Source organism: Bicyclus anynana, chromosome 20, assembly GCF_947172395.1.
Source record: "Bicyclus anynana chromosome 20, ilBicAnyn1.1, whole genome shotgun sequence".
Taxonomy (NCBI): domain Eukaryota; kingdom Metazoa; phylum Arthropoda; class Insecta; order Lepidoptera; family Nymphalidae; genus Bicyclus; species Bicyclus anynana.
Genome location: NC_069102.1, coordinates 3715436 through 3730480, shown reverse-complemented (window position 1 = coordinate 3730480; position 15045 = coordinate 3715436). Strand labels below are relative to the sequence as shown.

At 35.0% G+C, this 15045-nt stretch overlaps 3 protein-coding genes across 3 annotated transcripts in view; 1 reads left to right on the top strand and 2 right to left on the bottom strand.

The window, feature by feature from the left end:
• Window positions 1-1272, bottom strand: part of LOC112055705 (uncharacterized) — a 28538-nt gene extending 27266 nt beyond the window's left edge. Inside the window, exon 1 of the mRNA XM_052887626.1 lies at window positions 1015-1272. Within this exon, the coding sequence (XP_052743586.1) occupies window positions 1015-1022 (8 nt within the window). The 5' untranslated portion in view covers window positions 1023-1272. The remainder of the gene's footprint in view (window positions 1-1014) is intronic.
• A 2598-nt stretch (window positions 1273-3870) lies between these two features.
• Window positions 3871-7300, bottom strand: LOC112055703 (WD repeat-containing protein 91). Its single transcript, XM_024095889.2, has 5 exons — window positions 6904-7300; window positions 6308-6457; window positions 5474-5679; window positions 4695-4957; window positions 3871-4474 (listed from the first exon to the last, which is right to left on the bottom strand). The coding sequence occupies exons 1-4, from the start codon at window positions 7145-7147 to the stop codon at window positions 4730-4732; spliced, it is 828 nt and encodes a 275-aa protein (XP_023951657.1). The 5' UTR covers window positions 7148-7300; the 3' UTR covers window positions 3871-4474; window positions 4695-4729.
• Window positions 7301-8137: 837 nt separating this feature from the next.
• Window positions 8138-12268, top strand: LOC112055704 (GTP-binding protein Rit2). Its single transcript, XM_024095891.2, has 5 exons — window positions 8138-8538; window positions 9321-9394; window positions 10294-10488; window positions 10922-11062; window positions 11998-12268. Exons 1-5 carry the CDS (start codon window positions 8400-8402, stop codon window positions 12106-12108), a joined length of 660 nt encoding a protein of 219 aa, XP_023951659.1. The 5' UTR covers window positions 8138-8399; the 3' UTR covers window positions 12109-12268.
• Window positions 12269-15045: the final 2777 nt, after the last annotated feature.

The following is a 15045-nucleotide window of genomic DNA, read 5'->3' as shown; positions in this document are numbered from 1 at the left end:
TCTAAGATGGAAGCAGACTAACTTGTTAGAAGTAGGATGAAAATCCACACCTCTTTCGGTTTCTATACAACATCATACTGGAACACTAAATCTCTTGGCAGTATGTCTTTGTCGGTAGGATGGTAACTAGCCATGGTGGTGTGGCTAGTGTCTCACCAGCCAGATTTGGACCAATTAAGAAAGCCTCAATTGTCATAGCCGGCGATCAAACCAGGACCTCCATTTTGTAAATCCACCGCACATACCACTGCTCCATGGAGGCCGTCAAAAATGCTACCATGAAAATACACATTCTTGGCCTACCAAATTAGCAGCAAGGTGGGTATAAGCTCCACATGCCTTCTCATATAAAGAGGGAAGCACTTACTTGGAAGACAAAAGTTTATTCTATTGACACTTGACATAGAACATAAGTAATATTCTGTTTTATTATTTTCTAGTTGCCGCCCGCAACTTTTTCTGCATGAAACTCACATTTTAAAACCCCATGGCTAACATGGATTTTTTCAGGATAAAAAGTAGCCTTTATGTATGTTGCTCAATAATCTCCTGTATCTTCCAATGAAAATTCATTTCAGCTATGCCAATATGCACGCATGTGATTAGCAAACAGAGAGACAGAGGAACAAAAGTTTCAAAAAACCTTGTTTGTGTTTTGCTGTATACATTACTAGAAAAGACAGCTATCTTGAAATCACTTCAATTTAGATAAATGACTAGCAAACTACATATTACACAAATACAAATTAAAAGATCGATAATGGAGCTACTTATGAACTTACTCCATGAAAATAGAAAGAAAATTATTGCATGTATTTGGTCTCTTTTACTAATGCAATAATAATGAGTAAAATAAATACACAAAGCTAAATTTTTATGCATATACTTTGGAAACATAAACAAATCTAAGTAAAAATTCCACTCAACATTTCGTTAATTGGAAAAGTTGTAGAATATTTCAGTTACTCCCTGGAGGATATAATAACATAACACTTGAATTTTAAGAAAACTCACCCCGACATTTTGGAGGCAATCGTGTGCCGCGTAAACAAGCAAGTGTCACAATATTTTAGTAACAAATAATATCACTCATCATGGTTATCCTGATTAATTTATAGATGTATCGTCTGGCATTTTTATTTCCATTAAATATAATTTAGAGTTAAAGAAACATATCCATCCAATATTACACAAATCACACGATCATAAATCTAGCCGAAGTCCGAACAAGCCGCTGCGCTGCGCTGCCACAGACTAAACCTAAAAGGAAAGGTTATGTATAGGTTACCGGCATTTTGTCTCTAAGGATCTTCAGAGACAAAATAGCCAAAACTGCAAAGCAAAAATGCCAGATGGGAATCGTGGATCTTACAAGATTGGTAATTACTTTTAGTCTTTTTTAGTGCATGGATTATATGACCGAAATTTGTTACGTCTCTGTCTACGTATGTATCCTCAGACTAAATACATAAGGACTAGTATCGCACCCATATTGACGTACAAAATTTTCTGCCATTTTCTAAGGAAAATGAGCTTAGATTTCATACATATCTTATACTAAACTAGCAGTTTTTGTTCAATTTTTACACCATTTAACTATACAAAAAGGTATTTTTATGGAGGTTTTTAACCGACGGACACGATTGTAAACTATGAAACATCGATTCTATAGAGACAGTGTTTATAATCGCATATGATCGTTGATCATATATTTTGACAGAAAAATAATGTCTTGCAATGCAGGTCTTTATCTAATTAGTCTGAGTATGTATCAGACGAATTATAGTCTATGCCCCTGCTTCTCCCCTCTGTCAAAGTACCGACTCATAAATCTATGGTCAAACTACAGTAATTTTTTTTTCTGTCTGCCTCTCTGTCTGTCTGTTCGATTTATAACCTCTCCACCATGCCATGGGAACTTAGAAGAACGTTAAATCTTTATGAAGCAGCGCCATCTACATTCTAGATTTAAGATTCCAGGATAGTTAATACAATTACATAGATGTTACGTACTAGAATGTTTTTAGAGATTAAACCCGTGTAAGTACGGAAAAAAAACCGAAAAAAAAGAATTATTTATCCTTTTAATTTTGACGCGTAGTAGAAAGAATGTGTTTGTATTTCTAAAGCAAAGGGATTATTAAAGAAAAACAGTAAGTATACATTAATTTCAACGATATTCCACATAGTCATTTGGCCTAGTGGTGCATAACAAAGGTACAATATATTAATCCTGAGATCGAGCCCGGGTGTAACAAAGGAAAACTTTTTGTCTTTTTTTTTTGTTTTTCTCAATTGGTTTCTTCAACTATTACAAAATCAAAAATGTCTCTCCTTTATAAAAAATATGCATTATTATTTTTACACTTTTTACTATACTAAAATACCGTATCTAGTCACTAGATGGCGCTATCACATTCGTTCCGAAAAAAGTTCGAGTAGCCTATCTATTTCCAATAATACACTGTAATCTTTGCTCTCCACCACAGATCACTATAGACTAGAAACTCTCCACTGTGTAGTCGGATTTCTAAGTGCAGCCCACTGTGGAGCCATCTTTAAAAGACGAGCGTTCCAAGGTCACGCGTGTTTAAAACGCCCGATTGCATTAAAATGTATTATAGGAGCTATTTAAATATATTTTTTTGTTGGAATTGTTATTAAACAAGCTAATTTTAATTAATAAATGTAATAATGCAGTAAAAACAAGTAATTTTTAATAAAATATTGAAATCCGAACGCGCGATAGTTGCCCGACTGTCGCACAAAACCCGCTATAATTTAAATTTTTACCTTTATTTCTAGATTGTCTTTGGTTTTTTACTTTTTCTATACATTATTTTACTCTACCAAAGAATAAAACACTCCTAATGTACAAAGATTTAAAAAAAAATATGATTTTGAAATCCTCGTCTGTAGACCGCGCTCCTAGAGCGCGGTTTTAAAAACTGTCAGTACTAATCACAGACGTGTTTTGTACAGGTTATGAGTGATTATATGCCATCCTTGTTCTTTTTACTACATGTGAAATAAGTTAGAGTGTGACAAGAATAGGTTAAAACAACAAAAAAAAGGTCAAAATGATATGAGTATGAAATCAATCTTTAGAAGCTTGATCCACACACAGGTTTTTCAAAATCAATCTTCTCAAGCGTGATGACACACACAAAAACTACTTGACGGATTTTTAACGAAACTTGGTACAATTATTCTTTATACTTCTGGACAGGTTAGAGTCTTCGACCATTAATAACAGGACCTGCCTCGCTAACCGTTACCCCTCTGGCAAAGATCAAAATTCCATGATCTAACGTGTTTATAAAAACTGTTGCTATAGAATCAATGTTTCATTGTTGTAATCGTTTTCGGCGTGTAAAGAGCTCTATAAAAATGCCGGTTTTTGTAGTTGAATTGTATAAAAAACGGCCAAAAACTTGTAGTTTAGTAAAAGATGGAGTAACTTTTTTAAGTATTTACGTTTGTAAGTATTTCTACCGTAATTTTCATCAAATTTGTAATAAAAACAATTTCTAAAAAGAATCGATTCTTTTGATGGAACAGCAAAAAAAGTCGGCCAACTAAAAGTTATAGGTACGTGAGCGGAGGCTCTCACTCTGTGTTACTCTGTGTTACTCTGTCTTATACTTATAACCCAAGTGTTCTTAGCTAGGTAAAATTAAAAAAAAAAAACAAAACACGACGACTGTGAGACGCTTTAAACCAGAGGTTAAAATGACAAAAAAATCTTTTTTAAGAATATTGCAATATGGGTATCAAGAGCTCATCATTGTCATGAGGATTTTAAAATGGTACTTATTGGATTGTTGAAATAAACTACAATTATTATAAAAACATTATGTATTATTATAAAAACATTATGTATTCCAATATTAATTAGTCCTGACTATTTTATAAATTTACCGCACCCACACGGTGAAAGGTGCGCAGAATAGGGAGTCTACTGTTTGGTATTTTAAAACAAAACAACAAGATACTTGTTGTTTTGTTTAAAAATACCAAATAGTGATTCACCGTGATTTTAGAAAGAAAGAAAGAAAAAAAATATTTCAAAAATTGTGCCACATTTGACACACCACTTAGGCAAGTCAAAAACCAAGATAGGTGGTCTAAGAATCAGAACATCACTATGTCATATTTGACACAACCTTGAACATTAAACATGATTTCAAAGTTCGCATAAATATCGACTCCCGATAACAGTCGCGATATTGTCCGTGACGTAATAGCGCAAAACTTGCTCATCCCGTGCAAGCAATTTCGTACTTCTACCTTGCCTACTCACGTACTAGAAAAATTCTTTTTGTGTTGAAAAGCCTATTTATCGAGAAAAGCTATAAGTTATATAACATAACGCTACGACCAAAAGGAGCGAAGCACCGATCAAAAATGTGGTGAAAAATGGGAAAAGGGCGTAAAGGGTATTACTCTGTGAAGTTAAACCTTTATAAACCCACTAGCTGACGCCGCGCGGTTTCACCCGCGTGGTTCGCGTTCCCGTAGAAATATGGGGATAATATATAGCCTATAGCCTTTCTCGATAAATGGGCTATCTAACACAGAAAGAATTTTTCAAATCGGACCAGTAGTTCATGAGATTAGCGCGTTCAATCAAACAAACAAACAAACAAACAAACAAACGAACAAACTCTTCAGCTTTATAATATTAGTATAGATTAACTTAATATATTACGCACTACCAGGCTTTGGGTTAGTTTTGACTTTGAGATCTTCCCGGTTTTCTGCCCATAACAGGACTGCCACCCATTTGTCTCAATAAACTCCTTAAACCTCGTGCCTCCCTCACTCCTCCATCAAAATGTTCTGAAGGTATTGCATAGAAGTCATCAACTAATGGTAGAGGCCCACTGAGTCGTTCAGAGTACTGAGATAAACGTGATTGGTGACAAACTGGTGATGTTTTCTCTGTTGGTTGTGACTGAAAAAAAAAAATACAAAAAATTATGCACATCACTAAGGTCTGCGTGACAGAAAACAGATTTGTGATCTGATAACATAGACTAAAAATAGTGATTTCAAAATAACAGTATATTTCATGTTATTTACTAGTTTCTTAAACAAACAAACTATTAAAAATTTGCACCTGTCAGCCTGTCTGTTAGTTTGGGCTAATCTCTGGAATTGCTGAACTGATTTTAATCTGAATTCTACTGGTAGAAGTTTGAGGTGATTATTATATGAAAAGATAAAATATAAACCATCATGGCCAACAAAATATTATCAATTTTTATGTATTCACATCTCAAAAAATATGATATTTTTTTTCAATCTGGTAGCACAATAATGAACAATTTAAGACCATTTTTAAAAAGTGTTAGTTGTTAGTATTGGACTTATTTCTTTGATGATTAATTAATTTATGATAAAAATATATAATGAAATATAAATATTAAAAAAATCATATTTATATAATTATAAATGTATACTTGCTTACTTTGCCCTTTAGTGCAGTTATTTCATCCTGCAGCCGTTTCACAAGAGCAGCATCACTTTCATAACTAGTTAGTGTAGGTTGAGGCATACACTGGAATACTGTCGCCAAAAGGTTATGTAGGGACACCAGCACACTATCCTGCCAGGCGCGTGTGAAGTAGAGACTAAATGATGGATTCTCTTCAGGCTTTTGTACATAGGGCAACACTGGAAATGCATAATAATAAAAGAGGGTAAATTTTTAGGTGGGATTTTTTAGATCTTTTAGTCATTTGTTCCAATTATTGTCACACAGTAAGAATAATGTTAAACATTATATTATAGTAATGTCCTTTCTAGCAAAGACACATATAATAGTGCTTCACAATATAACATAGTAGCTATTGATGGCAAGAGTATGCCTAGGGAAGAAACTACCCTACATATTCTGTAACACCTATACCTATACTAAAGCCAAGGACTACTGTTTACCAACAAACATATTGAAAATGAGGGTAGTCATTTCACACCTAATAATAATTATAATTAACTTGTTCTTAAATTAAGGAAAATAAAATTGATTAATAAGCTTTAAACCATCAGATATAGTTACTATATTACGAATATTTTATAAAAAAACAAAACATAATTTAAAATTAAAAAAGTTATAAAATGACATGCATTTTCTACCCTCATTTCTAATTTGTTTGTTAGTAAACAGTACTTCTCGAGTATGGCATAAGTGTAGACAATAATGCCTTAAAAGTTGTATCTATAATATTAAGTTATAATATCACTCTTTTGTCCACGCAACAAACTATTACTATAAAAAGAGTGAGCAATATATTTTACTTACTAAACCAATCTCTCCATTCAGTTTGACCTTGCAGTTCTGGCAGCATCTTAGATAGGAATTCTGCTACCTTCTCATTCCTAACTCCACCAGCACTCTGGGCAGCTGTTATTAGATACAGTTTGTATAGACTGTATTCTATCTTGCGTACAGCTAAAATACAAATTCGAAATTAGTACAGAGAATCATTATAAAAAATAAATTCTATATAAAAGCGAGTTGCAGGGATTGACTGAATGCAGGTGGCTCAGGATCATGGTCAGGTGACATAAGGCCTATGTCTTGCAGTGGACGTCCATTGGCTATGATGATGATATAAAATGCAGATAAACATAAATGATTATAGCTGCCTATGAAGATCTGTAATACAGACGGGTTACCAGGTAGTTACCGGCTAACCGGTAATTACAGTAAATTAAAAAAAATATATTATTAAGAGTTAGAACAACTTTATGTACTGTGCTTTGCCCTCAAATTATTTTTTAAAATTAAATTAAAATTTATGCTATGAATGGATACAACAATAGTTCTGTGAATGGCAAATGATCCAAGTTATCGGGTAATTATTAGGCACTAAATAATTCTGAAGTATAACACACCAGGTTGTACATGAATTTCTAGTTTAGAAAATACTATACTATCAAGATGTGACCAGTATTCTTTGAGTCCAGAAAGGTCGGAAACGTTTATATAATGCACGATTTGATCCACAATTTTGTCCACTCTAAATCCTTTGTCTTTATCCGATTTCAAGTCCGTATCGAATGCTTTTACTGTGTTGGTGAAACCTCTGAAAAGCAAATATTCTCGCACTAATTCGTCGACTAGCTGTATGTGAGCCATTTTTGATATATTTGTATGTTTTCTTGATGTTATGAATTATATTTTCAGTAAGTACAGTACGATAAAAGTAATTAATATCTTTATTTACTATTTACTTTTACTTTGCTTGTGTACATCAAGGTACCTGGTACATGTACATTTATTTAATTGACGTTTGAAGTTTGATTTGACTTGACATTTTTAATTTTTGAAGCTAATGCAGGAATCGAGTCTTTTTGTAAAGATAAAGAATGACACCGACCACACGACCTTAGACCATTAAAGAATGGACCTGTTTCGGGGTGGGGGGGACGAGGTAAACTCACACACACACAGAAATTACTTTTTGGTGTTAAATGTTTTCGATGTGAAAACATTTAACACCAATAAGTATTTTCTGTGTCCATACACTACACACAACTATTTAATAGACTCGCGATACACACACGCGTAATTTTTATTTTTTACACAGACTAACCATCGCTTAGACTATCCACAGAAAATATATAGAATGTTCGATTACTTGATAGATTTTTTGCTGTTTCGTCAAAAGAATCGATTCTTTTTAGAAATCGTTTTTATTACAAATTTGATAAAATTATGGTAGAAATACTTACAAATGAACCGTTACTCCATTTTTTACTAAACTACAAGTTTTTGGCCGTTTTTTATGCTATTCAACTACACAAACCGGCATTTTTAGGGAGCTCTTTATACGACGAAAACGATTACTGAATGAAACATCGATTCTATAGCAACAGTTTTTATAAACGCGTTGGATCATTGATTCTTGAACTTTGACAGAGGGGTAACGGTTTACGCGGCAGTTCCTTTCTTTTTAATGGTCTAAGCACACGACCGACACGACATCGACCACAGACAAGAAAGACACTTCGCAATTAAATCTGGTACAGATATATCCGGTATAGGAAGTCATGGGTCGCACCAACATAACAACTTAAAGTAAGTGTCAGTGTCATTCATCTTTCACTTTCATCAATGTAATTTGTCATTTGTTTTTGACATTGTCAATCGGAATTGCCTTCAATCAGCTGTCGATTCAGATTATTGACGAGAAATTAATAATTATTTTCTCACTCAATTATCACTAAAATGTGTGTTAAATGGCGTATTGTATCAGTAATTTATTAATAGAGCGAGCACGGTGGTAGTGTTGGGGGGCGGTCTGTGCGGATGGCGGGTGCGAGGAGACAGTGTGTCGAGTGACCGCGGGCGCGGCTCGCCTGGGCCCCCGCTGGAGGCATGCGGCGGCATGGCGGAGGCTGCGGGCACGTCGCGCGGCCTTCGCGTCTACAAGATCGTGGTGCTAGGCGACGGGGGCGTCGGCAAGTCCGCGGTCACTCTCCAATTCGTTAGCCACAGCTTCTTGGACTACCACGACCCCACTATAGGTACTCAGCAACTGTATTCTATAATTAAACTTTGTAACCAACTTTTAAACCTGTATTCTGTATTCTAGTAAGGTCTAAGTTTTGTTGACAATATTTTTAGAGTTTTTGTACCTCAGCCATATGGAGTGATATTAGATTATAATATTATAATTTTACTTACTCCTAATTAATTACATAATTTCAATGTTTAAATCCTTCTCGGTAGTGCTTTTTAGATCTATCCATATAGTTTATTTTCAAAATTTGTATATTAATAATAATATGTATATTAAAGTTAATGATTGAAAGCATATAAAAGATTGAGATATTTAAAGATTATAGTTAGAAGATTTTGTTAGAGGTCCAGATTTAGGAGGTCTGAGGGCTGAGAAAGTCACTCTGAAACTACTGGACCGATTTGAAAATACCTTTCACTGTTGGGAGGCTGTAATATTCCCGAGTGCTATAGGCTATATTTTACCCCCATATTCCTCCAGGAGCAGGCAACACCCTTGTGAAACTGATGGGAGTCTGGTAGTATAAAGTATAAAACATTGCCTTTAACACTTTCGCTGTGGCATGAGGTCAATTGACCTCGTAAGTGTAGCATCTTCAAGAGTTTCGAGGTCGACTGACCTCGTACCACACCACATAAAGTTTTAGTATGAGTTCAAAAAACCTTGTAACACACCAAAGTAAAGTACAGAAAAATCAGTGCAGCAGCGAAAGTGTTAACAGAGGCAGCCCATACTTTGTTCTGTAATATTATGTATGGAAGTATGGATTTGTTTATTATTTTGCAGAGGACTCATACCAACAACAGGCAGTGATTGATGGGGAGCCTGCACTGCTGGACATCCTGGACACAGCTGGACAGGTATATCTATACTAATACTAATTTATTATAAAACTGTTTGTTTGCTTGCTTGAACACGCTAATCTTAGGAACTATTGGTCCAATTTGAAAAATTCTTTCAGTTTTAGATCGCCCATTTATCGAGGAAAGCTATGGGGATAATATAGGCTTTATATTATCCCCACATTCCTACAGGAACTGGAGCCACACGGGTGAAACTGTGCGGCGTCAGCTAGTTATACTATAAACTAGCAGATCCAGTCAAACTGCTTAGATTTGTGTGCACTTCTTCCCTACCACTACCCTATCCTACTCCCACCCTAAACCTACCCAACCGTACCCCTACCCTACCTGTACTCTACTTTACCTGTTCTCTACCTTACCATACCCCTACCCCTACCCTAATGTCACTGAATTGTTTGCCTTCCCAGGACCCTCTCCACTAACATATGAATTTTATGGTACGGCATTAAAGTTCAATTTGAATTATAAGTAGTGATGTATTGTTTGTATGGGAGTACAGAAAAGTTTCTTTTTAATTTTCTCTCTTTAAGAACCTTATACTTCAAGGAATTACATAGTTATTTCAACAAAATAATCTTGTCTACGGCATTTTAAATCAAGTGCCAGTGATTTTTAGTTTTACTCTAAATTAATTTTATTGACTTAGACTTAAATCTTACTTGATTTTATTAACAAAATTACGGTTTTTCATTCCAATAACGATCGTCAAGGAATTCCTTAACCCTACATCCTGTAGTCACAAGTTCAGGACTCTGCTCGGAGTTCTTCTCTCTACGCGATATACCTACTATAATTATATACTACTGCCACTGCTATACTAACACCACTCTATACAATTATTTGACACCATACACCCTGCTGGTGGATTGGTTATTGATTAATATATTTATCATCAGGTGGAGTTCACAGCAATGCGGGAACAGTACATGCGGTGCGGCGAGGGGTTCATGCTGTGCTACTCCGTGACCGACCGGCGCTCGTTCCGCGCGGCCGGCGAGTACAAGCGCTTGCTGGCGCAGGCTCGCCCGGCCGAGCGCCTGCCGCTGGTGCTCGTGGGCAACAAGCTGGACTTGGCGCCGAGATTTAGACAAGTGAGTGTGAAATATAGGAACACTTGGCGCTGAGATGTCGACAAGTGAGTTCGAGATATAGGAGAATATTTGGCGCCGAGATTTGACCAAGTGAGTGCGAGGTATAGGACAATAGTACATGGCGCCGAGATTTAGACAAGTCAGGAGAATACTTGTCGCCAGGATTTAGACAAGTCAGTGTGACATGTATGAGAGTACTTGGCGCCGAGGTTAAAACAAGTGAGTGCGAGATATAGGAGAACACTTGGCTCTGATATTTAGAAAAGCCAGTGTGAGGTGTATTAACTCAATAGTAATCAGTTGTAAAAAATATTCTATGGGTCTCGGAAGTAATAGGAGAGCAAAGGGGGTTGATTATTATTTAGGGCATCTAGTTACCTTAGTCCGGTAATGTAATTATAATTAATTTTTAACCCTTAACTTAATTCGCAAGGTAACAACCGAGGAGGGCAAGGCGTTAGCGGCTCAGCTGGGGTGTCCGTTCTTCGAGACGTCGGCAGCGCTGCGCCATTTTGTCGACGACGCCTTCCACGGCCTCGTGCGCGAGATACGGCGGCTGGAGCGACAGAGACAGGTGATATTTTTTTTTATATTCAGTTTATTGAGTTTGTTATGGGTTCTTTTTTCCAAGGCGCATTTGGAACCCTCTTAACTTTACTTTTAAGTTCTCGACTTTACTTACCAGCATTAAATCTTGACATAACCTGACATTTCGAAAGTGCTCGTAAACTAAGCCTAATTCATATTGCATTTTATGTATTTTTATAATACTTTTTGAAGTTAAGTTCCTTAAGACGGCTTAGACTAAATCGGCGGACCAGACTGCTTTCAGGGGACCCTTTAACTCTTTACCTATCTTCCTCTTTGTTTTTTCTATTATACGGATGTGTGTGTGTGTGTTCTTGCGAGTATTAATATTACAATTTCATATTCCATCTTTAAATAAAATTTATTGATTTAACTTAAAATTACATAACATTTTTGTTTTAAAAATAAATTTAATACAAATTGGAAAAGACGTTGCGGTTGCATTCTTCCGAAACAACTCGATTGTTCATAAAGAATTTTTTTGTATAATTTTAGGAGGAATTTTGGTAAATCTTGTTAAAGTAAATATTCGTATACTAGTCACTCATCACGAAATCTCGAAAACCGGATAATGTGAAAAGATAAAATTTGGCAGAGAGGTAGTTTATAGTTAGTAGACGTCCGCTAAAAACGTAATTTGCGACAGGGTCGGATTAAGGAGGTGTATGACTAAATCGTGGGTATCCGTTAGTCTATATACATATATAAAAAAAGTCGTGTTAGTTACAATATTTTTATCTCAATAACGGCTGGACCGATTTGGCTGAAAATTGGTAGAGAGAAATTAGCTTAGAACCAGGAGACGGACTTTGGATACTTAGAGTAGAGGTAGGGTAGGGGTAGGGTAGTGGTAGGATAGAGGTACGGTTCTACGCGGTCGTCCGCTAGTTGACAACATGACACGTTTTGAACATTTTCCAGTCTTCAATACTGGGGAGCTCCGCGTCCGGGGGCGGAGGCCGACGTCGCTGGCGCCGCCTGCGCAGTATCTTCGCCTTTGTGTTCCGCCGCCGCCGCCGCCACACGCCCTGAACACAGGTCTCTATGCTCCTCACCTTAAAGCCTATATTCGTTTAAACGTCTGCCCTTAGCACACATTTCACTTGAGTTCCGCAAAAAACGCATTTAATGTCCTGAATACTGAGACGAAATTTGTGTAATCCATGTCTGTTTGATTATAGTGCCTGCTGAAATATCATCCGGTAGAATTGACAGAGTTTATTTATTTCAATGAATTTAATAAAGATCAATTTAGAGAATGTCACATTCTCTAAAACAAATTTTATTTTATTTATGAATACATAAATCAAACAATAACTATATATTTTTTCATGATTGATTTTAATGCAATCAGATTCATATGATATACTTTGAACTGAAATGTGTGTTAAGGTTAGAGTGTCAACTTCCACTACCTCATATTGATGCTTATTATTATAAGTTAACGTGTTATGTACCTATTTTAAGCCATGTGATGTAGGTTTCATGTAAAAAGAGCGCTGAAGGTCTAACAGTCTGTCTAGATTAATTTTTTAAGAGAATTTTAAAATAATTATTTTAACATTCTGCCACACATTAATGTCTTACTGTCTTTAGGGTCAAGCTGTGATATATTTGTCAAAACTTGAACCAATATAGTAAAAGAACGAAACACCAATCTCGTGATATATGAAAAACAACTTTTCAACCTTGAAAAACCACCTGTTTTAGATATGCTAATTTTCTGATGTCAGTTTTTTCGGCTTTGCAGCAAATCAGAAACATAGTTATAAATTATCATTTGTTTGAAAACCGTTGCAAACACATAACCATTAAAATATTTATGAGCACTACTAAATATTTTAACTGTGGTTTTCTCTGGTTTAGACACACAAGCGTGTTTTTACTGTCTCGTTACTTCTGTACCCTGAGTCAAACAGTCTTCAGAAAATAGAATATATCACAAATTTGATAAATGAGTTATGACTCATTGGTCAAGTGAAATTGTTTAAATTCAATAAAATGATGACTAAAAACCTTCAGTGATCTATTTACTTGATGCCTACTATAACTATTGTTATTGAACCTTAACTTATTTATTGTTAAAATAAAATATTCCATATTATTGTATTAAATAAAAGATTAACAAACTAAAATGATATAAAAAAAAAACCTGAATTTCGTATTCTACCTCTCATGTATTTATAAGTTTTGAATACGGTTCCTAAATAAAAGCCATAAATAGATAATAATGGAAGTCACAAAAAACACATTGAACGATTGTGGATGACAACCCTCTATACTATAGCCCTACTCAATGTGTACTGTTTACCAACAAACAACACAAACAAATTAGAAATGAATGTAGAAAACGGATGTCATTTCATAAATTATTTATTTTAAATTATGTATTTTTTGTCTATAAAATGTTATTCACAATATATTAACTATACCTAATTCTTCCAAGCTTATAAATCGAATTTATTAAAAAAAATAAACCGACTTCAAAGGTCTATAATCTCATCATCATCTCCTATCCCTTAACCCACGTAAGTGTGGTCGGACAAATATATCAATCTTTTCCATTCGTCTCTATTACTCGTCAACTCATCATTCACTCCCTTAACAAATATTTTTTATCATAAAGAACATTATATATATTAAATAGGTCCATCACTCTAAAAAACGAAAAATATCACCGTACCTACCATTTTATTGTTTGGTTTGAAGGTGGTGACAAAACAAAATTAACAGACTATTTGGCATTGTACCTTCAACAAACCGATTTTTAAAGTAATGCATCTTTGAATTCGGTTATTTTTTTTTTTGTTCAAAAGATTTTTTTATCTTCACGAGATATCACTTAGCGCGCATCCTAGGCCTATGATGTTATTTTTCACTTTTGATAGTAATGCATCTATGAAGTCGGTTTAATTTTTTTGTCAAAAATATTTTTTATATTCACGAGATATCTCTTAGCGCGCATCCTAGGCCTAGAGAACCTAAATAATATTGAACCGAAACTTCGAAATAACTTTGGTGGTACTTCCCCAAATGATTTCCTAGATTAGATTCACAGAGGAGCTGTCCGCTTTCGTCCAATGGCTTTTATCGCTATAGTAACATTCCAAACAGTAATTATATAATACTGAAAAACACACACTCACACACACTCACTCACTCACACACTCACACACACACTCACACACACACACACACACACACACACACACACACACACACACACACACACACACACACACACACACACACACACACACACCAACACACACCAACACACACATGTGAAACAATCTATTATAATAATTTTGTAAAGATTATTTATTTATTATTATTAATATTCATTTAGAATCTGATATTTCTGTACTAGCTATGGAAGAGCGGAGCCTTCTAATACAGAAGTAGTTTTACTACTCCTAAAAGAAGGTTCCAAACTCGCACTAACTTATGTAAATTTAGAAAGTGAAATAAACGATTTTTATTTTTATTTATTTTACTATGGGATGACTGCAACTTTGTTCGCCAATAAATTGGTTTAAACTTTTATTGACAACCCTGTACTTGGCAACTTCACCCTATTGACTAGTAACAATTACACAAGTGACCAATAAGTTATCGGTGACAAACTGAAACTTTAGCCGCTTATTATAAGAGGTTGGAAGAACTAAACCTTGAGAGAAAGTTCTCTAACTATGTACCTGGGCAAGAAGGCAATGTCTCGACCTTAACAGGATGAGATGACCCGCAGATCATTTAATAAGATGTATTTAAATAATAATTATTGTTTGGAATATTTACTGTAATAATTGATATAACATTTGAGGAACTGAATTTTAATTCTATTTTGTAATTTGTAGGCCTAACTCCTATGTTGTAATGCGAATATTTATATATAAAAATTTTGTACTCTAAATCCTTCTGAAACTTCGAGCCTAAGCTATCGTATAATGGACGAATGCCGTGCGATTA

Excerpts from the sequence above, each read along its gene's own strand:
- LOC112055703 (XM_024095889.2), bottom strand. The coding sequence starts at position 7,147 with ATGGCTCACATACAGCTAGTCGACGAATTAGTGCGAGAATATTTGCTT. Across the intron at positions 6,458-6,903 it reads AGAAATTCATGTACAACCTG|CTGTACGCAAGATAGAATAC; the intron begins GTGTGTTATACT and ends TTTGTATTTTAG. Across the intron at positions 4,958-5,473 it reads TAACTGCACTAAAGGGCAAA|TCACAACCAACAGAGAAAAC; the intron begins GTAAGCAAGTAT and ends TTTTTTTTTCAG.
- LOC112055704 (XM_024095891.2), top strand. The coding sequence starts at position 8,400 with ATGGCGGAGGCTGCGGGCACGTCGCGCGGCCTTCGCGTCTACAAGATC. Across the intron at positions 9,395-10,293 it reads TCCTGGACACAGCTGGACAG|GTGGAGTTCACAGCAATGCG; the intron begins GTATATCTATAC and ends ATTTATCATCAG. Across the intron at positions 10,489-10,921 it reads TGGCGCCGAGATTTAGACAA|GTAACAACCGAGGAGGGCAA; the intron begins GTGAGTGTGAAA and ends TTAATTCGCAAG.